This window comes from Hyaena hyaena, unplaced genomic scaffold (genome assembly GCF_003009895.1).
Source record: "Hyaena hyaena isolate Hyena2069 unplaced genomic scaffold, ASM300989v1 scaffold_91, whole genome shotgun sequence".
Classification (NCBI taxonomy): domain Eukaryota; kingdom Metazoa; phylum Chordata; class Mammalia; order Carnivora; family Hyaenidae; genus Hyaena; species Hyaena hyaena.
This window is the reverse complement of record NW_024080725.1, coordinates 2686563-2714177: the sequence shown is the minus strand read 5'-3', so window position 1 is coordinate 2714177 and position 27615 is coordinate 2686563. Positions and strand designations below refer to the sequence as shown.

The 27615-nt window shown below is 42.8% G+C and overlaps 1 protein-coding gene across 10 annotated transcripts in view; it reads left to right on the top strand.

Moving 5' to 3' along the window:
- Nucleotides 1-27615, top strand: part of CLASP1 (cytoplasmic linker associated protein 1) — a 264293-nt gene that overhangs the window by 160527 nt on the left and 76151 nt on the right. For 4 of the 10 annotated variants that reach the window (XM_039234900.1, XM_039234898.1, XM_039234897.1 and 1 more), the window contains exons 16-24: nt 2362-2439; nt 4430-4597; nt 5173-5222; nt 5935-6105; nt 7922-7969; nt 8455-8478; nt 20214-20318; nt 22593-22619; nt 24411-24578. In XM_039234900.1, the coding sequence (XP_039090831.1) occupies nt 2362-2439; nt 4430-4597; nt 5173-5222; nt 5935-6105; nt 7922-7969; nt 8455-8478; nt 20214-20318; nt 22593-22619; nt 24411-24578 (839 nt within the window). The remainder of the gene's footprint in view (nt 1-2361; nt 2440-4429; nt 4598-5172; nt 5223-5934; nt 6106-7921; nt 7970-8454; nt 8479-20213; nt 20319-22592; nt 22620-24410; nt 24579-27615) is intronic. The other 6 variants (XM_039234904.1, XM_039234903.1, XM_039234905.1 and 3 more) reach the window with 3 other exon arrangements.

Genomic DNA, 27615 nt, shown 5'->3' with positions numbered 1-27615 from the left:
TGTCTGACTGCAGCCCACTGCTAGGGCCTCAGTCGACTGTGTGTGTGCTTGTCTTCCTTCTTCCCCTCCTTCCCCAGGGCAGGGTTCACGTTGCAGAAGTGCTGATCCCTGTCAGCACTGCTTGCCCCCTGCCAGCTTACAGTACTGGTTTGCGTGGGTTCTGGCCAAGGATGTCCTGGAGGAGGCAGGGTCCCAGGAGAGTACGGTCTCAGGGCAGGCAGTGTAGCAAGTTTTGCAGAGGTTTGCTGTGGGGGAAAGACCTGGAACCTGGAACCTGGAACAAAGGCTTGGCTGGAGGGGTGTGTCCCCAGGAAGAGGCAGGCACGCTGCTAGCAAGCTCGGTGGAGCCTATTGGCACCGAGCTGGGTCCTGCAAGTGCTCATGTGCCTAGGCAGCAGACCTGCTAGCTCTTGTCCCTGGAGAAGTCTCCTAAGGATCCAGCGCCATACCCCTCCACCCCCTACTCCACATGCTTAGAGATTAGTAAAGAAATCTCCCTCTTGTATACCCCAGGCATTTTTCAAAGTGTTGCTTCTAAGCTGTATCTCTGAGGGACGGCTGTACTCTTTAAGGGTGGGGCCTCAGTTTCCTATTGCCCTCCTGCTGATTTTTAGATGTTCAGGTGTTAAGCCCCCATGATGGTAAGAACTCAAATATGCTCCTCTGGTTTTCATGTGGATTCTTGTGTCTGGGGTGCTTGGTGTCAGGGTTGGGTCCTCTCCCCTGTGCATGTCCCTAGTGTCTCTCCCTCTTGGGGAAAGCCGGTGGGCTCGGTTAGCTCCCGACCATGTCTGTGCCCTTCCTGCCCTCTTCAGGGTGGCCTCCTCTCTACACTTAGCTGTGGAGAATCTGTCTGCCAATCTTCAGGTAGTTTTCTGGGTTATCTCCACAGTTGTGGGTGTTACCTAGTTGTATCTTGGGGTCTTCGTACTCTGCCTTCTTTCCCAGAAGTCAACCACAATTAACTCCTTATTGACTCTCAGCCAGCTGCCTGACATCGTGTCACTTCCAGCCAAGTAAGTGTTTCGAGCTGCTCTTTGTAGGCCTGGTGTGACTCTTAAGTCCTTAAAGAGCTTCACTCAACTGAAGGTTTTCCTTTTGATCCCCTGTCTCAGACATTCAGCAGTTTTCTCCTTATTCAGGTTGGTGTGTGGTTAATTTCATATCATCAAGATCAAAGTTAGGATTATGGCAGAATTCTTGAGCAGGTCTCTTAATTTTAAGATTCATTCTTTGCCATTTTTAGTTCCTTTGAATTTCAGGTGCCTGTTATTCTTTCTGCATTAAATTTAGAGAGAATAGACGATTTGCCACCCATTTTTTCCTGTTACTTAGTTTGTGAAGACGTTTACAGCATACTAATCATTTTCCTATTGGAATTACTTATGGGAGTCCCATTCCATACTGCAGGGGTCAGAGGAAACAAAGCCATGCCTGCCAGAAGTAAAATTTCATCCACAGAGGTCTTGAATCTAGAGGATAGTCACACATTTTTTCAGTCCTTTCTTATTCTCTAATCTCCTGATAGCGATAGTTTTAGAATTTAGAGGGGGGAATTGGAACGAGGGATTTGATGTGAGGACATGGGAATAGAACAGTCACGTGTGAAGAACTCATACCTAGCCTTGTGCATTCCTTTGTCTCCTCCTTCCTTCGCCTCCACCACTTGGCAAGCACTTGCTAACTAGTTAATGAATGAAGAAATGAGGCAAGACTCTGAAGGGGCTGTCAGATTGGTAACTACTCTTTATTCTATGAGACTGATTTCATTCCAGCTTTTTTCTCCTTTCTTAAAACGCTGTTAGATATTCAAAGAGACACTTTAATAATTTCCTCTCTGCGAGGGCAGAACGTAACTAAAGAAAATACCTATGTATAACACTGTTACATGATTTTATACAATTGTTCATGTTACACAGTGGAACTTGAAAAGCCGTTGTGTTTATTTATAGAAATGTGATGCAGGTAACCGCTTCAGTATCAAGGTTATTATTACCTCATAATTGCCATAGAAACTAGCACTGGCCATGGAAAAGTGGAGTCTTATTGGCTGGGTTCATAAAAGATGAAGCTAAATAAGCACGGTGGGAAAAAAATCAGCCCTTGTTTAACAAACTCACACGCAGGGTATGTAGATGGGGGTGGCTGGGGAAGGGTGGAGGTGGGCACACCGGGATAGAGGTAGAAGTTAGGAGAGTTGCAGGGAAGAGAGTGCTTGCATTTTCTAAGCTGCGTGAGAGTTGACTAACTGGGGACAAAGCCTGTTGTTCCACAATGCCAGTTTGTAATTTTCACACCTGATTTCATGTGCGTAAAACCAGATGTTAATGATGATTACGGCTTTCTCTCCTAAATTTCTAGACACATATCAGTATTAGCCGAAACAATTAAGAAGGGAATACACGACGCCGATTCCGAAGCAAGGATAGAAGCCAGAAAGTAAGTGTTTATTGTACACCACTTATTTTTAATCCACTGTTTTTATGTTTCAGATATTTAGACTGCCTTATTTTTTTTGTTGTGGTTTGTTTATTTTTCAGAGAGAGACAGAGAACAAGCTGGGGGGTGGTGCAGTGCAGAGAGAGAGAGGGAGACACAGATCCAAATCAGGCTCCAGGCTCCCAGCTGTCAGCACCGAGCCTGATGAGGGGCTCGAACCCGTGAACTTTGGGATCATGACCTGAGCCACAGTCGGATGCTTAACTAACTGAGCCACCCAGAAGTCCCTAAATTGCCTTATTAAAAAATTTGTTAAATGGGCAGCCTGGGTGGCTCAGTTGGTTAAGAGTCTGACTCCTGATTTTGGCTCAGGTCATGATCTCACAGTTTGTGAGATTGAGCCCCACGTCGGACTCTGTACCAACAGTACGCAGCCTGCTTAGCATCTTTTCCCTTCCCCTCGCTCTGCTCCTCCCCTGCTAGCACTCTCTCTCAAAAAAAGAAAACTGAAAAAACATCTTGTTAAGTTATATAAACAATGCTTTGTTATTCATGACTATTAAATATGAGCCCCAAAGCCGTTTCACAGTATTTCTCTCTCTCTCTCTCTCTTTTTTTTTTTTTGTGTAGAAGGTTGTTCAGTGCCCAGGCCTAAAAAAAGACTGATTGACATTTTTTTAATATAAACAGGTCTGAGGTATATAATAAAATGTTCATTTTTAAATTTATGAGAAATTATTCCACGAATCCAAAAAGCACTTGTTTGCATGCTCAGACTTACTCATTAGGCTCTGTTAAAAGCCAGGTCATAATCCAAAGGGACCTTTTGATTTTCCTTGAAAAATTACGGTCCCTGGGATCCTTCCCCTGAGAGGACAGCTTTGCAGGCATCAGGTGGCTGCTCTGGAAGTGAGAGGGTGGTGAGGGGCTGCAGGTGACGGGAAGCTGGGGCTTCCCACAGGGGTGATGCGGTGAGGGGCTGGCAGGCATCGGGAGACTGGGGCTTCCCGCAAGAGTGATGTACACTCGCCATCCCGCATTTGAGGCAGTTTGCCAAATTAGGGCTGGTCACGCTCCTCCATCCTGTGGCCGTGGCCATGCATTCAGTGCCCTCCAGAATAATTGTGTCCTTGTGACACAGGAATCAGATGCTGAGACTCACTCCAACTTGGGCAGCGTGTAGTAAGGGCTGTGAAACCCCCCCCGCCCCCCAGTCTTTCTGTCTTCCACCTGACACAGGTATTCTGTTCTCCTCACCTGGAACATTCCTATTTGACCTAGCTGCACTCACACGTCCTGGCCAAGTCTGTGCTGCCCTGTGGCTGCTCTCTCAGTTAAATGCCGTTCCCCTGGTGTCTGAGGTCTTAGGAGGACCTTGAAACGCTCCAGTGCTTGTCATACTCTCAGCTTGGGTAGTTTTTGCCAAACTAAGGCACCTTGCTGATGGACGTGAGTGACTATTAGGAATCGATTCGTTAGTCACCTGCATTAGCAACTTTTACCCTGGTGTGTACACCACCCTCCCTGGTGTTTTCTGGTTCTTGTGTCACTGTGCAGTGCAGACTTCAGGTAGCCAGGGACGTCTCTGCGCCGCTCTGCTGTACGTCCTCTACAACAACTGTAAATACTTCAAATCCACGAGCGTCAACAGCACGTGGAAGAGCTGCTGTCAACGAGTCCCCTCCATGTTCTGGGTCTAGTTCTAGATGTTTCAGCTCCATCCCCCCTAAGGTTAGGCCCTTTAGTATTCATTTTATAAACAAGACTGAGATTCAGAGAAGCCAGGTAACTTGTCCAGTGTCAGAAGAGCCAGCAAGTTGTGGGGCAGGATCTGTGCCAGGCTGCCTTTGTTCACTCTCCCCTCCGGTCCTGTGCCGCTCCCGGCAGCAGGCAGCCGAGGATTCTGGTCCCTGACCGCGTCCCGCGGTGGGCCGCGGCGCTGGCTGAAGGCCCCGCGTGGTCCTGACCGTGGCCGGCCGTGTCTCCGCAGGTGCTACTGGGGTTTCCACAGTCACTTCAGCAGAGAGGCGGAGCACTTATACCACACCCTGGAATCCTCCTACCAGAAGGCCCTGCAGTCCCACCTGAGGAATTCGGACAGCATCGTGTCCCTGCCGCAGTCCGACCGTTCGTCCTCCAGCTCCCAGGAGAGTCTGAAGTAGGCCCCCCGCTGTGCTTTTCTGCTTAGAGGTTTGCTCCATGAGAACACAGGTTCCAGCCGGGCTTTTACACATACATGCCTGGGCTAATCTCCCCTCCCCCCCGACGGGCTCCACTATGTAAGGTACAGTTGGGAACGGTCAGGAGTGGGGCCTCTGCCTCCGCCATGCGCAGTGGCTGCTGAGATTTACACGGCCGTCCCAGAATATGGGTTGCAGTCCAGTGAGTGAGTTCTCAAAGGGGTCTTCTGAGAGAATATGAGTGTCAGCTTGGCGACAGGTCTGAAAAGGGAGGTCGTTCGGCACCTGGGGGTAAACGTATTCTCGTCCTCGTGCTGTGTGTCTAAGTCCTGTCCCAGTTATGGCTGCGCTCTTATGTCTGGGAGGTGGTCCCGAATATCATGCTAAAGCTTTGTCCGAAGTTGGGGATTGATTAGATTGTGGTCCCAGCTACCTGAAAAATTCTGAAAATTCTGCAGTAGTTCCTTCAGCCTCCCAGCTTCCTGTGTAGACTGTACTTGTGTGGACGCAGAAGTGCCTCTTGGATAATACGAGACGTGTGTATACATTTCAGCCGGCCGCTCTCTGCCAAAAGAAGTCCTACTGGAAGCACCACCTCTAGAGGTAAGACTGGCGGCCGCGGAGGAGGTGGTCGGGGGCTGTCACTACCGCTCCCAGAGGCTGTTCTCTTGCTGGTGGCCGGTGACCCGCCTGAGGTCCCCCTCAGGTTTGCAGCGTGGGCCGCTCTCGGCGTTCCCGCTGGGGTTGGCAGAGCCCCGCCGTCCCGGGGACGATGGCTCTGAGGAACCCGCGCTCAGGCGGCCTTAGGCAGGCAGAAGTGGAGCCCCCTGACCTTTGCATGCCCATCCCCCTCCAGCATGTGGACTCTCCCCAAACAGTGCTGCCGCTTTGCCCTGGTCACTTGATAAGAGAGTGCAGACTGAGCGACAGCAGCAGCACAGCAGCTGTTAGAGGTGGGAGAGCGGGCCGGTCCCCGGGAGTGTTAGGGCATGTGAGTCAGGACACGCTTAGGCCCCGGCCTGAGGGAAGTGTCCACACCTGGGCGCTCCTTCAGGATCTCACTTCTCACGTTACCCAGAAACAGGATCCGTTTCTTTGGGGTTCATAGTCTCAAGGAAACAAATGTAAAGCATGTATGACTGTGGTTCTTCAGCGGTGGCTGAATTCTGTCTTCGGTGACCCGGAGATGCTGTGTCGGTGCATGTGCACTCCAGCCTTCATTACAGTTTGGTAGGAAGGACCAAATAATTTGGAATAGCGTGTGTTTACAGTTCTAGCGTAGTCCTCACTGACGTTTCCTCCTTTGCCTCGCAAGCTTCTACGGTCAGTACCAAGTCCGTGTCCACGACTGGCTCCCTCCAGCGGTCTCGAAGCGATATTGATGTGAATGCAGCAGCCAGTGCCAAGTCCAAGGTCTCGTCGGCCTCAGGCGCTACACCTTTCAGCTCTGCAGCAGCCTTGCCTCCGGGGTCCTATGCATCCTTAGGTAACTGGGCCCCCACCACCTTTTCCCCACAGCTGTGCTCTTTGAGATGACACTTGGCCCTGCTCAAATTTATGTAGCAAATCACACAACACCATCATTGAGGGAGTTCTCCCTGTTGCGGGGCTGAGTTTTAAGTATAAATAGCTGTGTGCACTTACTGCTGGTCACAGCCACCCTTTGTCGGGGGTTTCCTTTCTCTGGAGCATCGTCCTTTAGTGACGAGGAGGTTCTTGGGCACTCGTGTAGCGTCCCACCAACACACCGTTCAGCTTCGCTTTCTTTCTGGGCCGCCCAGCCAGCACCTCATCACCTTCCACATTGCCCGTGATGGGGGTGGGGGCAGGGCCACAACGGTTTCGCGACGGATTGGCCGAAGGCAGTCACAGTGGTTCGGTGTCCCCAGCTTGGGAATCTGACCGGAGTGGCTGGGGTGCAGGATTGGGGGGCAGCAGCAGGGCGTCTCCAGAGAAACGCAGTGGCTTAGGAGCCAGCATAATCGTGTTCCTCGCAAGAGGGCTGGGGGCAGAGTGTACTTACTCCTAACAGTAAACCAAGGGTTGTTTTAAAACATTATATAAAAAAACATCTATCTGACGGAATGATAGGTCAGTTTCTCAGTTTTTCAGCAGACAGCTGAACACCCGCATGTAGGGCTGATAGTTTATCTCTTTTTATTTTCTTAGAGCAGAGTCGTTCGAGCCAGAACCTGGGGACTTAGCTGGATTGGTTTTATTTTGGATTTTATGGAGCTTGAAATACATACAGTTTAAACTTCATGAAACATTGAGGCTGAATTACTTTATGTGGTTAACAAACCAATTCCAAAGTCTTTTTCAAAACGGACGTTCCAAAACCGTTCTGAGCGTGGCAGCACCATGCCAGAGCACCAAGGGAAGATTACTGGGCTGCTGATTATTAGCCTGGGGACCTTGAACGGGCCATGCAATCTCTGAGTCTGGTTTTTCCACGTAATCAGTTGTGGTGACAGTCACCCAGCTCAGACACCTGAGCGGGATACATTGAATACTTTAATAGAAGTCCTTTGTAAGCTGTTATCCTCTAAGGTGAAAAAAACTGATTGTGCTAGACACATTAGAATGTGAAAGGTATGTGTTCTGGAATGTTCGTTAAGTCAGTCTTGTTTTCTGTATGCAAATACCTTAAACACAGGTACATATTGATTGGAAAGCAGCCAATAAGTGCCCTCCCTTTCTCCCATTTTACTACTGGGACAGTACAGTGGAGTGTTGATGACACTAGGTTGGTACGTAGTCATCGAGGAAAGGGGATGTCAGAACGGCTGTCTCCCAGGGTGGAGTAGCTGTGTTCATGTTAGTTCACCTTTTAAATCTGTACCTGTGTTTCCATACATTTGCTCGAACTTGAGTATCTGTAATTAGTATTTGTTTCATTGCTTGAAAACTCGAGTAAACACCATCTTTTAGAGTCCTCTGTAGTCTTTGTTTTTCTGTGCACATTTGGGATATTTTAATATGGACCGGATAGACCCCCCTCAGTGCTAGCAGAAGCACCTGGGTCTTCTGGGCTGATGGTACAGGTTGACCTTTTACAAGCACTGATGATAAGTTTTCAGCCCAGCATTAGCTCTTCGGATAATGGGACCGGAATGTCCCCACTCTCGGCATTTCCGAGAACTCTGCCTCTATTGCCTCGTGTCCAAAGCACAAAACGACAAAGCACCCGGGAAGTTTAACATAATCCTACTGAGAAATTGTTACAGTTACTACTTAGGTCGGCACATGATAGCTGTGCTGAAGTGTAGCATTAAAGCTGACGATCTTTTCCGAACTTCTAGAGTCCAGACACATGAGGGAAGATATGGAGTCCGTAGGCCATGACTCAGGTACCCTGCTGTACAGCTTCTGCTGCGCACCGTGTAGTTGGGTAGGCGCCATTGCCAGAGCTAGCTTCTCTCAGCTTCCCTTCTGCCTCTGTTCTATGGGGGACTCTTCCGTACTTTAGCTTGTGGTGTTTCCCCCTTATTCTGCTGGTACTTGGTGCTAAGAAAAAGAGACTCTGAAGAGGATGAGGGTTGGCCAAAACCAAAACCAACAGTATCAACGGAGGCACTGCCCCAGGCTGACATGTTTTAGCTTGTTTTCCAAAAGCAAAAGTGACATTCTACTAAGCTGATTTTAATACGAGGCACACGTACTTGCTTCAGAATCTGCTTTGCTGTTGAACTTGTTTCTTTTTTTCTTTTATTTTAAATTGTATTTTTGCTTTTTTAGTAGCTAATAACATTCTGCTTTTTAGTTTTTTTTTTTTTTTTAAATGTTACTAACTGTTCCCTGTTATCCCCTCCCTTGTTTTTTAATTTGCTTAAAGACGGTACTTCCACTAAAGCGGAGGGTAAGCGGTTTGTTTCTGTGACTGAGGTGTGTGTCGCCTTCACCCGTCCTCTGTGCTCACTGAGTGCTGCCTGGTGCCCACTCGCCCCCACACGGGTCCCCGCATGACACGCTGCACGTTCCCTCCACTCTTCTTCATTCTGTCCCCCCTCTCCCGTCTGCCCCCCCCCCCCCCGAGTCCTCCTCACCCTCCTTGTTCTGTCGTGGTTCTGGTGAGTCTGTCACTCGTGTGCTGTTCGTGGTTTCCGGCTCCCGGCCTGGCCCGGCCCGGGGAGGAGCACTGTCCGGATGCTGGAGGCTGCCTGCCATCCCGTGGGTGCTGCTCTCAGATCTTAGTGCTCCCGAAGCACCCCCTTCGGGGCTTCCCTTCCCTTCTCTTTCCTCTTCTTGACCTTTGTGCTTCTGTGGGCCTCTCCTGTTTTGAAAATAAATTCGGTGTTGTTTATTTAGGTTAAAGGCCGGTAAAGGTTTTCTACCAGGTAATTGATAGAAATTTCTAAAAAATAACTTTTCTCTTCCCAAAAGATGCAACTGAATCACGTGTGTCATTTTTATGTGTGTCACTGACACATACCTCATTCATTCGTTGACCCTCAGTCTTCCCCTCACAACCGTGTATTAAATGCCTACCACGTATTAAATGTGTCGTATTCTGCACTCCACACAGGCTCTGGCATGGTGAACGAAACACACACATCCAGATCCTCTTTGGTTTCTTTTTATGCCATTCTCCAGAAGTTTTTCCTGATTCTGCATTGTCTTTTGATTTTAAGACATAACCATTTTGGTCTGTATAGCTCTTGGATTAGCACATGCTAGACTAGACTGTCCCTTTGCACAGGCTCTACCTGGAGAGCAGGATAGTGCCTCAAATAATTGAAATTTAGAGGAACATCATGTGCTTAAGATAGTGGCTTAGACCCACCAACCCTCAGCCTGAGATTGAACACCTGGGAATTGCTAGTTTACTTTCATACATTATTTAGCCACTCCAAAAGGCTAGCCTGCAGAGTGGGCTGGGTCTCTCCTTGTCTGTGCAGTTCACAGTGTTAATCAATACACTACTTCTTCAGGGACTCATAAGGGAAGAATTAAGAATGGAATTTTTCTAAAGATGAGCATAGTCCCAAGGTCTGTGTTCTTCAAACTTACCTCATAAAAAGTACCTGGAGCTTACTAAAGAAACAGCGCCCTGGGTCCTTCCCCTTGAAAATCAAGTTTGGAAAGGGCAAAAGAATCTGAATTTTCAGTTAAGCCCCAGGCATTGGTGGTTCTTAGGGTGGGACAAGTGTGTGAAGTGAAAAGTTCCCCAGATGAAAAGTGGATAAGAAGCCTGTGTCACAATGAGGAGCCCCTTTGTGAGAGCGGAAGACCAACATGGCTGACTGCGACTGCGTTTTTTAGCCAGTAATGAGGAGTCACACTTTTCTCCTTTCCACAGAAATAACCCTCCATGTTTGCTCAGCCTAGATGGAAGCGAGGTGGAGGGCAGAATTCCATAACATAGAAAGGAAAGTGAAGATGTTCCAAGGGAGATTGGTTTTTTTTCCCCCCAGGTGCTATAATTTTACATGCCTGTGTGATAAGACTTGAAACCAGCACTAGGAATTTCTCAATTCTATTTCTTTTAATCCGTTTTCTTCTTACCAGTGCAGAGCAAGGTCAGAAGATTGCCCACTCAGTTATTGTGCAGGGGACAAGGAACGAGGGGTCTCTTTCTGGTTCTCCTTCCAGTAGAAGTGGGAGAATGAGATGGGGGCCCTTTGTTGTACAGGGTTCAGGATCTGACAGAAGAGGGGCACAGTGAGGGGAGCTGGTGGGCCTTTTGCTCTGGGTCCCAGGGCTGTGCAGGCTGTCGAGAGCCGGACATCAGTGCCTCGGGCCTTGTGTGCCCACGAAACGGAAAGGACACAGTGCTGGGGGGCCACACACCTCACACTGCAGACGCCCGGCTGTGTGAGCAGTGAAGCCTGGCGGTACTCAGAGGGGCTGTGCACGATGTTAGGAAAGGCAGCAGTAAAGTCCTCACTAGGCCCGAGTTTCCTATCTCAATTTTTGGAATCATTATCGGCCTTTTAAAAATTTGTTAAAAAGCCTATGAAATTATTTTCCTGTCTAGCTCCCAAAGCAAGAAGAGACAGGTGCTTTTGTCATGAGGAGACAAAGTTGTGACTTGGAATCAGTAGTTGGATGCTCTAAATTCAGCTAAGGCATCTGGATTCTGGCAACGTTGTTAGGGTAGGAATGGAGGAAAATATGCCTCCTTTGGGTTTCTTCTTAGGCTACACACCAAGTAGCCTTTGTCACGTTTATAACTAGTCAGAAAATATTTTTTGTGAAGAACCAACAGAAGCTAGTCTTTTGGACAGAAGCTTATTTCCAGGTTTCTTTTGAATAATTTGGGGCATTTTAGAGAGAAGCATTCATGCCGTTGGTTTTGGCACTCACGGGAAAAACCTATGATGAGGTGCTGCAGCTGTGTCAAATGAGTACATTCTCGTCTAATACTGGTATTATTTTCGTTGTTTGTTTTTGGGGCTTGGGGTTTTTGTTTGTTTTAGCTACTGTGTTTAGGAAATGCCTTAGTCATATATTTTCCCAGAACAGATAATTTTAAATGAAAAGCTATCGGGCTGGAATGACCCATGGGGAACTGATGACTTATTGATCGTTCCAAAGGATAGATGATCTTATGTTATTAAGTCAAAGGCCATGCTTAACTATGGGTGGTTTTAAGATTACAGAATAAAAATGATGTAACCTTGTCTGCTCTTTCGGAAAAGGAATTTAGATTTTAGTTTAGTTTTATTGGGAAATAAAACATTTGGTACTGCTTATATATTTATCCAAGAACTCTGACTTTTACACAGTGGAAAAAATAGGTGTTTGTATATTGGAGTAAAAGAGTGCTAAGATTCTTTTAGTTTTATCTTTCAAAAACCATGAGGAAGCTTGTTCTTTGAGAGAAGTGCTTGTAGGTAACAGAATTTAGAAGTGGTCAACTTCCCAAATTTTGATTTTATCAAAAATGCCACTCATGAATTGAGGTCGGTTCAATTATGCCCGGAAGCTGGGAGTTATAGAACAGATATATATTCCGGAATGCCCCTGTGTGACGATAGAGATTTATCTAGAACTTTAAATCTTGATGACCTCTAAATGGAGATTGCCTGAAGTTTTGCAACATAAAGGGGACAGAAACCCTAGTGACATGACACTATCTGATAAGTGATTTTTTTAAATGTCTGTTTATTTTGAGGGAGAGCATGTGCAAAGTGCACACGTGTAAGTAGGGAGAGAGAGAGAGGGAGAGAGAATCCCAAGCAGGCTCTGTACTCACATTGCACGTGGACACAGGACTCCACCTCACAAACTGTGAAATCACAACTTGAGCCAAAATCAGGAGTCCCAACCCGACCGAGCCACACAAGCGCCCCAGTTAAGTGATTTTTTAATTGCCTTTGTCTGAATGTAGGAAAACCATGCCTCTCTGTAAGTTAATCTGGGTGCATAGGTTTTGTTTCCCAGTTTGAGGGCTGGCTCTTCTGGAAGAATCGGGAGTGTGATGGAAACAAATTCTGCAGCAGGTTTATTAAAAAGCCACTCAGTAAGGCTGCTCTGTCTGTATCCCGTGAAAGTCAAAGGCTGCCCTCCTCCACTTCTTTTTTTCTGGGTCTGCTTTTCTTGTTTCTTGTCCATCTCCAGAGGTTTTTTTTGTTGTTGTTGGACAGATCTCTAATAACTCTTACTTCTTTTTCATTTTATTTTTAAATTGTTATTATTATTGTTATTATTTTAGAGAGGGTGCAGTAGGGGGAAAGGGACGGAGGGAGAGAGAGAGGGAATCTCAGTCAGGCTGCACGCTCAGCACGGAGCCCAACGCAGGGCTTGATCCCACAACCTTGGGATCATGACCTGAGCTCAAATCAAGAGTCAGACACTGAACCAACTGAGCCACCTGGGTGCCTCTATCTCTTATTTCTATTTATCTTCCATTGTTTTTCTTTCATATCTACTCATTCTTTGTCATAACACAGTATAAGTGAACATGAATGTCAGTAATGGGTCGTAATGTAGAACTGAAGTATAGTTTTACTTTTTGTTGCATTTATTGAATAGACTTTGTTTTTCCTAAAGACCACAGAGTATTTTATATCTCTTTAAAACATAATGGCACTTAGAGTAATGTCATCAAATTAATACAGTGAAATCTACATACAAAAGAAATCTGTATCTGAATACAACACAAAAGAGGCCCTTTTTATTCCCTGAGATTGGTTTTAAGGGTGCTCTGAGGTCTTAGTAACCCATGTGAGTCCCCCAGGGACTGGAAACAAGCCACTGTGCTGCCCCAGGTGAGAGGTAAGGTTGGTGTCAAGCCAGCATTTCCGAGGTGCTGTAGATCCATGAAAAGGTGGACTAGAAACAGAACTCTTTATTTTCAGGTTGATGTGGTATCTCATGGCTCCACGCTAGGCAGGGGAAAAACCAGCCTCCCCTAATTTGTAACTGAGCTCTCTTCTCCCGCAACTTGTACCTTCAGTTTTTATTATCTGTGGTGTCTGGGAAACCCCAGCCTGATGAAATAAAGTGCCCTGGGTTTCTAGCCCCCAAGGGTGCCTGACGGGAATGGTGAACTTTTACAGAGGAAGACCCTCAAACCTGGTTCCTCGGGGTCCCCACAGATTAAAACATGCGGGCTCTTAAGCCATAATTGCATCAGTAATGAGTGAGAAGCAGCAGAGGAAAAGAATACAAACATATTTACTCCTTCAGGACTTAAGGACCTTCTATGTAATACAAAGTAATTAAATGTTTAAGAGAAATCAGTTTATTTTTAGCATCATGTAGGATTGAGTCGTCTGAAAGATCCTCCCTGTTAAGAACACAGCACTGATACAGAATAAAAACAGAGAATCTTCAGACCTAAGCAGAAACAGAAACCCTAGCCAGTGAGTATCCAGGCTGGTTTGTACCCTGAGGTTTTTGGCTGAATGTCAAGAGATTTGGAGTATTTCGTGTGATGGGTGTGCAGGACATGGGAGGACAGGAGGTAGGGTGGCACCCACTCAAGGCCTCCAGGATCTTAAAGCCTATAAAGTTCCAAGAAAAGGAATCATTTCATTTCCTGAAACGAAAAGAAAATTTGAAAAGACAAGCAAAAGGAGTTAAAGACTATAAAGAACGACCAAGTAGGTTTTGAAGAACAGATGGATCTTCTGAAAATGAAAATATAATAAACTACTAAAATTAGCAATTCAGTGGATAAATTGAGCAGCAGAATCCGTGTAGCTGAAGGGAGAACTCATGAACTTAAGACAGGAAGTGCTATCCGGAGCACAGTGCGGAAAGGGAGAGTTGTGAAACGTGACCGAGTCATCACGTCACATGGAAGATGGTAAAGACATTTAACAAGGAGAACGGGGCAGAGGTATTTGAAGAGGTGGCAACTGGGAATTCTCCAGAATTGATGAAAGACACTAAACCGCAGACTCAGATAACCCACAAATCCCAAGCAAGACAAATGGTGATATGTCACGGGACCACAGCCTGAGAAAGAAGAGTAGAAGCAGCCAGAGGGACAAAGAGACTACCCACAAAAGAAAGCCAGAGTTTACATACAAATAAAACTGGAAACATCTGGATGAGGTGGATGGAGCATGCCACCATCCATGTCCTGCTCCTGATTTTCCCCTGCAGTTTTGCGAGATCCTACCGTGGCGGGAAACTGGGCAAAGAGCTCGCGGGTTCTTTTTGTATCCCATCTTACAGCTGCGTCTGAGCCTACAATTGCCTTCAGATAAGAAGTTTAATTTAAAAAGGGACGGCTTTTAAAACTCCCATCTCCCCAAAAGTATGATTTAATTGAAGTTGTGCTTTCAATAATGTTATTTTAATCTATGAGACCGTTACTTAAGAGATAGTAAATTATGTCCTTAAAAAATTAAGACAAAAGAAGAAAACAACAGAGACTTAAAGGAAAATGAAAAATCAAAACAAGTAACCGTGCATAGAAGATAATAAAAATAAGCTCAGATGAGCTAAACTTCCCAGTTAAAATAGAAGGTTTGTTAGACTTGATTTTTTTTTTTTTTTTGAATGTTTATTTTTGAGAGACAAGAGTATGCAAGCACAGGAGGGGCAGAGATAGAGGGGGACAGAGGACCTGAAGCGGGCTCAGCCCTGACAGCAGAGAGCCTGATGCAGGGCTTGAACTCACAAACTGTGAGATCATGACCTGAACCAAAGTCAGATGCTTAACCGATTGAGCCACCCAGGTGCCCCAGACTTGATTGTTTTTATTTTATTTACTTAAAAAAACATTTTTTAAATATTTATTTATTTTTAAGAGAGACAGAGACAGAGCATGATCTGGGGAGGGGCAGAGAGAGAGGGAGACAGAGAATCCAAAGCAGGCTCCAGGCTCTGAGGTGTCAGCACAGAGCCCGATATGGGGCTTGAACTCACAAACTGCAAGATCACAACCTGAGCTGAAGTCAAATGTTTAACTGACTGAGCCACCCGGGTGTCCCAACTTGATTGTTTTTAAAGAGCCAGCTATGTGATAATTAAAGGGTCAAGTCTAAAATACAGGCTACAGATAAAGTAAAAACAAAGGATAAGAAATACGTAAAAGAAAGCTGTTGAAGATCTATTAATAACAAAAAATACGGGAAAACCTTTACTTAAAGTGGATTGCTATATAATAAAAACTCAGTAAATCACAAAGATGTAATTGTCCCAAGTTTTTATGGACCTCATAAAAATAGCCTCAAAATACATTAAAAACATTTGCAAATTCCCCCTTTGGAGTGAGCGATATATAAAAATACAAATTTCTAATAGGTAATACATTTCTGTGGTTCAAAACTCAGAAAATAGAAGAGGCACACAGTTAAGTCTCCCTCTCATCCTTTCATTTGCCTACTTATCACATCACTTCCTTCCCTTCAACCGTAGTCTTTTAGTTTCATTTTTATTAAGAGTTTCTTTGCATAGAGAAACAATATAAAAGTCGTATTTTCTCTTTTTTTTAAATTTTTTTAAAATGCTTTATTTATTTCTAGGAGAGAGAGAGAGAGAGACAGCGTGAGCAGAGGAGGGTCAGAGAGAGAGGGAGACACAGAATCTGAAGCAGGCTCCAGGCTCTAAGCTGGCAGTCATCACAGAGCCTGACGTGGGGCTCGAACCCATGAACCGCGAGATCATGACCTAAGCGAAAGTCGGATGCTTAACCGACTTAGCCACCCAGGCGCCCCGTATTTTCTCTTTTTAAAACAAGAAAGGTAGCATATTTACTGTTCTGCATCTTGATTATTTCACTTAATGTGTCTTCAGATTAGAGAGGACCTCGGCATTCTTGATCACCACTGTCCTGCATTCTGCTATGCAGATCAGCTTAACCAGCCAGTCCTGTATTGATAGACATTGCAGTGATTTCCAGACTTTTGCTATTGCAAGTAATGCTGCCATGAATAACCTGTTATATACATCCTTTTGCATGTTTACAAGTATATTAGGTAGGATTAATTGCCAAAGGTGGAATTACTGGATTAAAATTTAGCACATGCATTTGTAATTGTGATAGATATTGCCAAGTAGCTTTCTGTAGGGGCTATATTAATTTCCATTCCGCAATGACTGAGTGAGAGTGATTCTATTCCTACACAGCAGAATATTAGCATATTCTTAGATTTTTGCCAGTCTGATAGGTGATAAGTGGCATTCTCATTTTAAAATTCTCATTTTAATTTTGTTTTCTTATGAGTGAGACTGAACAATATTTCATACACTTTAAGAGCTATTTCTATTGTCTCTTAACTGTTCTACTCTTTGTCCATTCTTTTTTTTTTTAACATTTATTTATTTTTGAGAGACCAAGAGAGACATGTCATGAGCATGGGTGGGGCAGAGAGAGAGAAGAACACACAGAATCGGAAGCAGGCTCTGTGCCTGACACAGGGCTCGAACCCACAAACTGTGAGATCATGACTTGAGCCGAAGTTGGACGCTCAGCCGACTAAGCCACCCAGGTGCCCCTCCTTTGTCCATTCTTTATTGGGCTGTGCCAGTGGTGTGCTAGACCTGTCTTCAACTAGTTCATGAGAGCCAATTGTTAAATTTCCAGGCATTTTGTAATCTATTTGATTTCATGTCAGTAGCCTGAAATTGGCCATGGTGGGAATGTTTATACCAGGGAAATTGGAAAACACAAATCGGCAGGAACCCTCTCCCACAACCAGTATTAAACATTTACCAGCACACTACTGGTTTGTAGACTTCTTATTGATTCCTAGCAACTTTTTATATGCTCAAAAATTAACCCTTTGTGATATAAGTGGCAAATAATTTTTCCCAGTTTGTCATTTAACTTTTTCATCATTTTCTTCTTGTCATGTTGAGGTTTTACAAAAAATTAAGTAGTCAAATTTATCTAGCTTTGCTTCTAATGGCTTTTAATTTTAAGTCCTAGCTATAATGGACTTTTCCATGCAAGTTACAAAGGATTTCTCCCATGTTTTCTTTTAGAAATTTTAGGGTTTCATGTTTTATATTTTAATCTTAGGTTCATTTGCTATTTTTCTTAGTGTGAAATATGGATCCAACTTATTTTTCCAAAGCAAAAAATTAGCAAATAAGATCTAGTAATGTATTTTTTTAAAGCAACATATTATGTTGAACTACATCTCATTCCTTATGGAATGAAGCAAAAGCAGTACTTAGAGGAATATTCATAACCTTAAGGTTATATTAGAAGAGAGACTGAATTAGGAGTTTGTTTCCAATTTGTTAGGAAAAGAACAGAATAATCCCAAAGGAGAGTAGGAAGGAAATAATAAAGAATACAAGTTAATGAAATAGGAGTTAAACATTCACTTGACAGGATAAGAAAATGCAAATCGGAAGCAACATTGGAGAATCCCCGTCTTCCATAAACTCTGAGAAGAAACAGTGGAAATTCTTCCCTCATTGGTTTAATGTAGCTGGCATAGCCTTCATACTAAAGCAGAGAAGGTACAGTCAGGACGTTTTGTGTATATAAGTATGTACATCGTGAGTGTGAGGGTTTAGCTCAGTTTTCAGAGCTTAGAAATTTCCTGGTGGAGCTCAGCACAGTTAGGAGAATCCTTTTTATCTCAGAAGATGCAGAGAAGCATCAAAAAATAACATTTTGGCAAATTCTTACAAATCAGGAATAGAAAGGAGTTTTCTTAGCTTGTTGAAATATCATACTTTCTGTGAAATTCCAGAATTCTCCTTTTTTAAAAAATGTGGTTTAAAGCAACAACTTGAACCCATGTAGGTGTGGACTACATGTCCTAAGACCGTGGGATACAGGCAGAGAAATGGTGGGGTAGAGTTTGAAGGGAAAAAACTGAAGTCTTATTTGTAGATGGTGTTCTATTTAGATAACCCCGAATAATCTACGTACAAGTTAGTAGAATTAACGAAAGTTTAGCAGGGTTCCCAGAATTAAGATTCAAATATAAAGATTAATTCACATTTGTCAAGAAGTTAGAAAATGTAACTTAATAATGTATTTATGTGTCATAAAAATAAGGCATCTTTGAATAAGTCTGTAAAAATTGAGTAAGACTTTAAAGAGAGATAAGAAACAAGAAGACCAGTCCACACATGTATTTAAGTACTTTGTAAATGACAGAGACAGCTTTGTATGTCAGTAGGAAAGTTTATTTGGACACTGGATAGTCCTTGGAAAAAATAAAATGGATCTGTTCTTTACCTCCTACAGAAAAATCAATTCCATAAGTGACCTCACAAATGTTGAGCAAAACAGTGAGTTTTGGAAAATACGTACCCTATGATATAATTAAAAGCATTTAAAATAAATAAAATGATGCCATCTGTTGCTTGGTTAGGCAACTCGCTGTATTAAAGGTTTAAAGAAATGCGAGAGGGTGATGAATGCTAGGTTTAGGATCAGGGTGACCAAATGTTGGGAGAAGGTAGAGGGTACAGAGACATTAGCAAAGATTTTTATTTTCTAAGCTGAATGAGTATGGATGTTCACTTAAAATATCTTTTTGTGACCCAAATATTTTATAGTAAATTTGAAATAGGAAGTGAGATTCAGTTGGTTTTCATATTCACTTTGCCTTGGTGATCACCTTGATTCAGCATGGTGACTTCCTTAGGGATATAAAATGTCCTCACCTGTAGGTCAGCCAGCCAGGTGGCCTGCCAGGCACAGGTAGCTAAACTAGTGGTGTGACCTTGGACAGATTAATTACTCCCCATTTCTCTGTTTCCTCATCTGTAAAATGGGAATAATTATATGTTCTTACGAGGGTAGACAGCTCTTAATATAGCACCATATAGCTCTTAGTACAGTTCCTAGAATGTGTGTTTTTACTTAAACTGCTGTTAAAAGCCATTGATTCTTTCTAGTTTCAACTTTTTTTCCTTAATGTAGTACTTTCATTGCTCCTTACCTCCCTTTTTTGAACTTTGTTCAAGCCCTAGGATTTGTTTTTGTGTATTTTCTGCCAGCTTTCTCCGACAGTGAGGTGGAAGTGGTTTTGAACAAGGTGAGATGTCAGTGTGAGCTCCACTGGCTTGGGTTTTCCCTGGCAGACTGCTGTTCTCACTGAATTACAGCAGGAGAGGGAGCCTGGACGCCCGCTGAAACCAAGAAGCCTGGAATTTTCAAAAGTTTAATCAATCCCAATCTCTAAGTCTGACCATCAACAATTTTGCATTTCTCAATTCATTTTTGTTTTTACGATTTCATGGTTTAATAACGGGAGTTAACAGATTGCTTTACTTACAGTGGCAAACTTCTAAATGCCTGTGACATTGCATTATTTTTAGGTGGTTTCTCTAGGCACTCCTAATACTGATTCTACCCGCATCTTTAGCAGCCTTGAAACTTGTTGACATACATGCTTTAAAATAGAGGTTTAATGCTGCATATCAAAACATATTTATTCTCCAGGGTGCTGTAGCTTTTGTTGATTGCTGAGGTTTTTTTTTTTTTTTTTTTAATTTTTAATGTTTTTATTTATTTCTAGGAGAGAGAGAGAGAGACAGAGAGAGACAGCGTGAGCAGGGGAGGGTCAGAGAGAGAGGGAGTCACAGACTCTGAAACAGGCTCCAGGCTCTGAGCTGGTAGTCAGCACAGAGCCTGACGTGGGGCTCGAACCCACAAACCACGAGACCATGACCTAAGTGAAAGTCGGACGCTTAACCGACTAAGCCACCCAGGTGCCCCATGTTGATTGCTGAGTTTTAAGGGTTGGGTTGGGTTGGGTTTGGTTTGGTTTGTTTTTTTTGGGTTTTTTTTTTGCATTTATTCTTTTTTCTGTAGTATTTTTCTTCAGATGATAGCTAATATTTTCTGCTTTTAGAAATTTGATGGATTTGTAGATAAGAAAACAGAAAATGTCACGTGTGAAAAATTGAGGGGAAAAATCCTCAAATAGCTGTCATCTTGTCACCTGAAAATAGAATATGCTGGAATCACTGAAACAGAATCACCTTCCAGGTTCATGACTTACTCTCAGGAGTTACGAACGTATCTGTAGGACTTGCATACGCAGGTCGAATACACGGGTGTGCACACAGGGAAATGGGTCAGGACCGCATGTGAGGAAGACCGGCGCCCCCTGCAGGTGGCCCAGTCAGTGCCTCTTGTCCGTGGTGCGGGTTGTGTTCTTGAGTAGGTGACACTGATTGGAAACATTATGGAAACTCCGTCTTTGCTGCATCCCCCAGGTCGGATCCGCACGAGACGACAGAGCTCCGGGAGCGCCACCAACGTCGCCACCACACCCGATAATCGAGGCCGCAGTCGCGCCAAAGTGGTTTCACAGTCCCAGCGTAAGAAGTATATTTTGTACTCTCTGTTGTCAGTTTTGTTCAACCAGCTCATTCTGCAGTTGAAATATTTATAATACTTTCAAGAGAAAACCACATCTGTGTGGCTCTAAGGTACCGTGAGTAGTCCCGGTGTTTGTTGGGTAAGCTTACAAAATGGAGTATTCGAGTGTACTTTTGTCTCCTTGCCAGGTGGCTTAAATTTGGTATTCTGAAGCATTAATGATTAATGATAAAAATGTGGTTTCTCTGCCTTTCCTCAAGCATCTCAAATTGAGACAAATCTGGGCTATGACCCATTTTACTGTCAATAAGGACTCCCTCTGACATAATTTAAGAGCAGTACCTGGGGATTATTTTAACGTGGAGTTCTCGTTCGAGTGGTAGTAAGCAATCCACTGACAGCTGTCCCCCTCAACCCTCTGTTCTAACGCAGCCTGCTCCTCTCGTCTGCCAGTGTGGGCTCCCGCTCTGCCCAGCTGCCCTCGCTTCCATTACTGCTCGTCTGTACGTGTCGAGTCGCTTGGCTTGTTGGCTTTGGCCACGAAAGCAGCTGTAGATGGAAGGAATGTATTCAGATGGCTCTTAGGAACCACCCTGGGTCTCCCTCCCCGGCCACACTTGACTTCTGAGTCTCCTGCCCCCTCTGTGCGCATGTAGAGTAGTGCTGAGGGCCCAATCTCTCCTGGGCAGGATGAGTGTGGTGAGAAGGGTCCCCCTTCCCCGGGAGCTGCATGCGGGCCCTCAGCACAGCACTCTCCAGGGACCCGTGTCTGCCTCCCTCATGGCCCAGGAGCTGTCTGCTTGTGTCAACAATATTCTGTCTGTGGCCAAATGTTGGGTTCTTCTTAGTATCTAGAATGCCTTTCTCAGCTCCTTGTGAATACTCCTGTGTCCCTCTGGTAACTCCAGGCCTCACGTTAAACAAGTGCATCTGCTTTCTGAAAGAGAGTGGAACATTAGTCATACTTTCCTGCCAGGCTTGTCTGGGGCAGACGCCCGGGCATCTAGCGGATCACAGTATCCGGCACGACATGGTTGTACAGCTGTGGCCTGGCGGGTGCCAGCTGGGAAACTGTATCCAGGCTCTGCTTATCCTCTTGAACCCCAGTGGTGCCTGGAGTCACAGATGGATCTCATACTCCGCTCATGAGTCAGGTCTTCTTGCAGAGAAATGTCTCTTGACAAAAGATATTCAAGACTCAATACCAAGTTAGTATGTTAAGATTGAATTTAATAAAATATGTTTAGTCCTTTAGCTATGACGTGTTATTTCCTTTCTTGGAGAGTGAGGTTAAATAGTACTTTACATTTCTTAATGTCTGCCACTATTGGCATCGGCCTCTGCGGGGATCCCTGCCCCAGCCTGGCTGCTCTGCTTAGCAGGTGGTGAAGACTGCATTCTGGCAGAGAGCTTTTCCATAGTCTCTATGATTAGAGCTTCACTTCCTCAGTCTCTTAGAAGTACTGCACCCTCTCTTGGGGCTCCACTTTAAAAGTCTTCAGTTTTATTTTACTCACCAAATTCCACTCCTAGGAAGGGAGACAACACCAGCAAATGACCAAGGCTGGACCTCAAACTTAGTCATATAAATTAAGTGTTTTTTTAATAGTTATTTTAATAGGAAGCAAATATGAGCATATTTATATGTTTTACAAATGTGGAAATGCTAGCAGCCATAGTATAATAGTACATCCATATATATCGATAGTGTTAATAGTAGATTTCATTAACATTAGATTTAGGTCCCTTACGAGTTAGCAAGCATATTTTAAATATGTGAGGACTTAAATATGTGAAGGTTAATATGTCAGTATTTGAAGATTTGGCATAGGACATTCAGGTGAAACTAGTCAATAGCAGTTTCTTTGACTTCATTGAAGTTTGTTGAGCGCTTCCTGTGTGGGAGGCAGCACCCTTTAAGGTGACGGTGATGTATAAACAGGTAGAATGCCGTCACTTCTCTCAGGTTGCTTAGAATGAGAGAGTAGATGTGCTTCTGGAGGTCTTCTCTGCGTCTCCTGCGCCTAGCACATTGTGAGTTCACAAATGTTACATGGACAGAACTGAAGTCAGTGCTAATAGACTGTGTTACGAAGAAAATCAGCGTAAGTACAAAAGTGCACGAAAGGAAAAAGACCTAGAAGAAATAGCTACTTTGTTAATGTGTTTGTGAACAAAGACATTCGTGTTGTGTTGCATGCTGACCTTCTGTATTGTGCTATTGTCTTTTAATCCACTTTTTGCCTGTCCTTTGGTCTGCTCTCATAATCAAGGATCCAGATCTGCTAATCCTGCTGGTGGTAAGCCATTTCTCTTCTTGCTTTTTTTTTTTTTTTTTTAAGCATTGTCCCTCACCCCATGTTTCTTGCACCATGTTAATTTCTCTCTCTATTATGAGCTTAGATAATCTTTCTGCATTTTTTTCTGTTATGTTCAAATTCTAGTGTTTGAAATGGGTTTTTCTCTTTTTACAAAGTTTAGTAAGTTATTTATGTGCTCAAAGTTTATGGGCAAGATTAATAAGTCCTAAGACAGGTTCTTCATGGTGATGTGTACTGGTGATTTTTATAATGAGTCTCACTATAAATTGTAGCTAAGTCATTATAAAGTCCTAATTTTGTGATTAGTCACCTTAGTGACTCATTTGAATGATGGAGTATGTGTGTGTATGTTGAATTTCCAGGCTGTGTTCCTTTTAAGGCTTTTACCTCTGGGTCACTTCTGTTCTGATACATAATAACATGCACTCTATGTTTGAGAATTTTATGGCCATCTCTACTTAAGGAGAGTGGCCTATCTAAGTAAATGACTGTCATTTTGGTATGTCGATACAGTCTTTAAAATTTCACTGTTTTCTTTAAGAAAGAATTTTGTCTCATGAGAAATGGTTATATAGCTATCCAGCCACTTAGTCATTTATAAAAATTACTAACTGTATTGTTTGTTTTTAATTTCTAATTCTCTTGCATACATCTCAGGGGATGTGGTTCATATAATTTCTACTTTTGCAGACTTCTGGAATTACCTATAAAGCTTAGTACACAGCCAGTTTTTGTAATATGCATGGAAAGGTGGTATCTTCTGTTTGTTGGGATATACACATGTGTGTGGGACATATGTTTATACATTTCTGTATCATGTTAACTGCCCTGTCTATTTCAGAGAGGTGTATTAGTTATTAGTTTCATTAGTTATTATCTTTCTTAGAGGTACATTAATAATTATGGTTTTCCCAGTTTCTTTCTATATTTTTATCAGTTTTATGTTTCATATTTCAAAGCTATGTTATTTGGAACGAAAGGGTTCACGACAGTTTTATCTTTATGGACAATTATTCTTTTATCAGTGTGAAGTATCCTTTGTCCTTTTTTAATCCTGTTTTATTCTATTTTGTTGTTTTGTATTAGGTATGTTGTTTGTTTCTTACTAACAGATTGTAGTTGAATTTCATTTTATTTTTTTAAATCAATCCAAGAATCTCTGATATTTTAATAGATGAATTTAATCCAGCCACATTTATTTTGATTACTGACAGATTTGAGTTTATTCCTACCATTTTATTTGTGATTTTTATTTACCATGTTTCTAGTTACCTCATCTTCATGCCCTCTTTCTTCCATTTATTAAACTAATGGAGTGTTCTTGGATCTGTTTTTTTCCCACTAATGTTTAAGAACCTTCTTATACAATTTTCGCAGTTATACTTAAAATTTTCAGCATATCAGCGCTTACAGAATAAAAAAGCCAAACAATAAGAAAAAACACCTTTGTGATTATCTGTAGAAATTTGCTGCGGAACAGGGAACTGTTCGTACTCAGCTTGCTCTTTTGAATCAGAAATCTTGCTGTCATTTTTCTAGAATTCCACCAGTAATTCTTCTTTGTATAAACATATTCTTATGTTATTTGAAGTTCTTTTATGCTCCTGCACTTAAGGAAAAAAAAATTCATACTACCACCAACAAAAAAGCCATTTCTTATGAAATTCTTGGTATCTGATCCAAATTAATGTATAAACTGACTTCTGAAATTATTATAGTTTATTCCTTGATTTACGTCCATTTTTCAGTTTTGTTTTGTTTCATTTTTAGCTGGCAGCCGGTCAAGTTCCCCCGGAAAATTGTTGGGAAGTGGCTATGGCAGCCTTGCTGGGGGCTCCTCGAGAGGCCCGCCCGTGACTCCCTCTTCAGAGAAACGAAGCAAAATCCCCAGGAGTCAGGGATGCAGCCGAGAAACAAGTCCAAACCGGATAGGATTAGGTAAGGATCCTCAAAGACCTTGAAATATCATTCCCAACTTGGTCATCATTTGTATTATGAACTAAAGACTTTGTCTAATGTTGGAAGTAGAGATTTATTTTTGAATTGAGGGTGTCACTTTGCCTGTGTAAAGAAGACATTCTGATTTGTGCTTTTTACAGATTATGGCCTGTTCAGGTTTGAATTACAACTGACAAACACTTGGGCCTCACCATTCAGATTGATGGGAAAGAATTACATCACTGTGGGCTTTTGTCCCTGAGAGCCCTGTCACAAAATGTTAGAACTGGGGGAGTGGGCAGGGCTGTTCTCTTCACTGTTAGGAGCATTATTGCTTCTCATCCTTTTTTTCATGGATTAGCACTAAGTAACCATTAGTCTACGTATGTTTCCAAAAGCAATTTGTAGTGTCTACATTTATTTTGATTTTGATCTTTAACCTGTTTGGTGGAATTTACAGTCAAAAGAACATGTGTGTTTACTTTTGATGTAGTATTGGTCAAACATGAAAACTAGGAATAATTAAAACCAAATGTTTGATACTTTTGTGTTATAGTATTTAGTTCCTTTGTGACAGAGCGTAGAATTAAATGAATTACTCTTAGCACCTTAGAGACCTGTTATGCTATTCAAATCTAAATTATACACTCCCTATTTAAAGAAGTCTTCTGTAGTATATTATGAGAAATCTATGTTCATACTCTCTCTTATATTTCCACCTGTTTTCTAAGGATAAAAATCTATTACTGTGAAATCAGAGGACTGCTGTATTCTTAACTCCTATTGGCTTATCTTTCTCATTTATTTACTTATCTCGTCAACAACTTTCACTGGAATGTTTCCTGTGATGTACCAGGCAGTTTATTAAACCTTAGGATCAGAAGAGAATATAGATGTAGCTTCTGATTTCGAAGAACTTGTGGTCTTAGGGTGGAAACATGAGACAGTACAATAGATACTGTGACATAGTGCTCTGGGGCCACAGAAACGGCGGGGCTTAGGGTCCTTGTCTGCCCCACTCCTCCCAGATTGCCTGCTAGGAGGGGCTTCCCAGAATAGGTTGTTTTGATGGTGTGTGAGGTAGGATTGGTGGGGACAGAGACGGGGAGAAGGGTGTTCTCGGGCAGACAGGAGCATGTGCCGGAACAGTGAGATGGGAGGGAGCAGAATGTGCTGTGGGAAAGCCCAGGTCGTTCATTTGGCTGCAGCAAAGGAAGTTGGTCAGGGGGAGGCAGAAGGAGTGAAGGTGGACTGGGAGGGTCGGGCTCACCATAGTCCCTACAGGCCGCCTGGGCTACGAGGAGGCAGGGACACATAATGAAGAAGTGGATTGGGGAGGAGTTGGTTTGACTACCATTTCCAAAGCAAATTTGAAACGTATTCAAGCAGAGGTTTTGTTCATTGTACACGATCCCAGCATCTGTTGGCGTTACATGGCGTGGTCCCTGAGCTGACAGATTATCTGGATCCAATAATAAGTCATGTGGATACAACCAGAGGAAATGCCGTGACTGGAATGCCTACATTTCAGATTAGAGGCTGTAACATGGATGTTTGGATCTAGTTTTGTTTGGAAAATGCATTTGATTTCATATCTGGTGGTGAGGTTTTGGCTGTCCTTCTTCAGTAGTTAATTACATGGATAGAACACCTTTTGGTAATCCAGATTGGTTTCATCCTGTTAAAACTGTTTTTCTTTTTTGGGATTTTACTTTGCATATTATTAAAGATGCCATTTTTACCTTCTTGAAATTGGAAAAGAAACCACCTGAGGTTGTTTAACATGCCTCCAGGATCTGGTATTCCACGGTTTTAACTATGAATTTTGTGTTGTGGATCGTTGAAAAGAGAGCACTTTAATAAGCATTTACAAGAGGTTCTATGGAGCATCATCCATCAGTAAAAACTAAATAGGAACCTATTCTCTTCCAAAGAGTTCCTAATTTGAAACAATATTTTGAAGAAAGTTATCTCCTTCATGCTCATTAAGGGGAATAGTTATGTGTAAAGGTTAGAGATCATATATACAATTCTGATTTAAAAAGGCATTTTATTGAAATTTCTGTACATGGTGAGAATATACATCAAAAAAGATAGATAAATGAGTACATCTTTCCACTTCTTCCTATTATAAAATTTTATTTTATATTTTTAAAAATTTATTTCTGAGAGAGAGAGACAGAGAGAGAGACAGCATGAGCAGGGGAGGGTCAGAGAGAGAGGGAGATACAGAATCTGAAACAGGCTCCAGGCTCTGAGCTAGCTGTCATCACAGAGCCCGATGAGGGGCTCAAACCCACGAATTGTGAGATCATGACCTGAGCCAAAGTCGGACGCTTAACCGACTGAGCCGCCCAGGTGCCCCATCCACTTCTTCCTATAGTACTGCGGAGAGATTTCATTTTATAGGGTGTCGGATATATTAGCATCTTTAGCGGTAGATTGTCCACTGCTGTGATCATTTAGTCAATCTGGGGATATATGCCTGTGTGTCTATAAACACTTGATTCATTGTATAGCAACTTTAAATATAAATATTTAAAGGAAAAGGGTAAGCATCTTTCAAGAATATTTCCTTTTGTGCCTAATAAAATTAAAACTAATAGTTTTAATCGTTGCTAAACTAGGCTTGGAATTTGCGCTGAGAATTAATTCTACAAATTATCTACAAATTATGTTTAGTTCAGCTATGTTTCATCTGTGATAAAAATGACACCAAAGATGATCTTCTTCTTTAGCATTTAAGGTTTCTTAAGCAAAACAAAATGCGATTCCTGTTATATAACCAAGAAACAGAACAAAACCCTGCTACTCTCTTCTCTTGGCAATTTATTGCTTCATAAACTGTTCAGCCAAGTAGAATAGATTGTAAATTGTTTCATCTTGGAGTTTTACTCTGTTTTTGATGAATAAAAAGCCATATAAATAGGTAATATAGCAATTACATTTTGGAAGCTTAGTTTCCTTCTTCCACTCGGCTCTTCAGGCTATAAAAACTTTTTATTTTTGGCAGCTTACATTCTGTGGATATTCATTT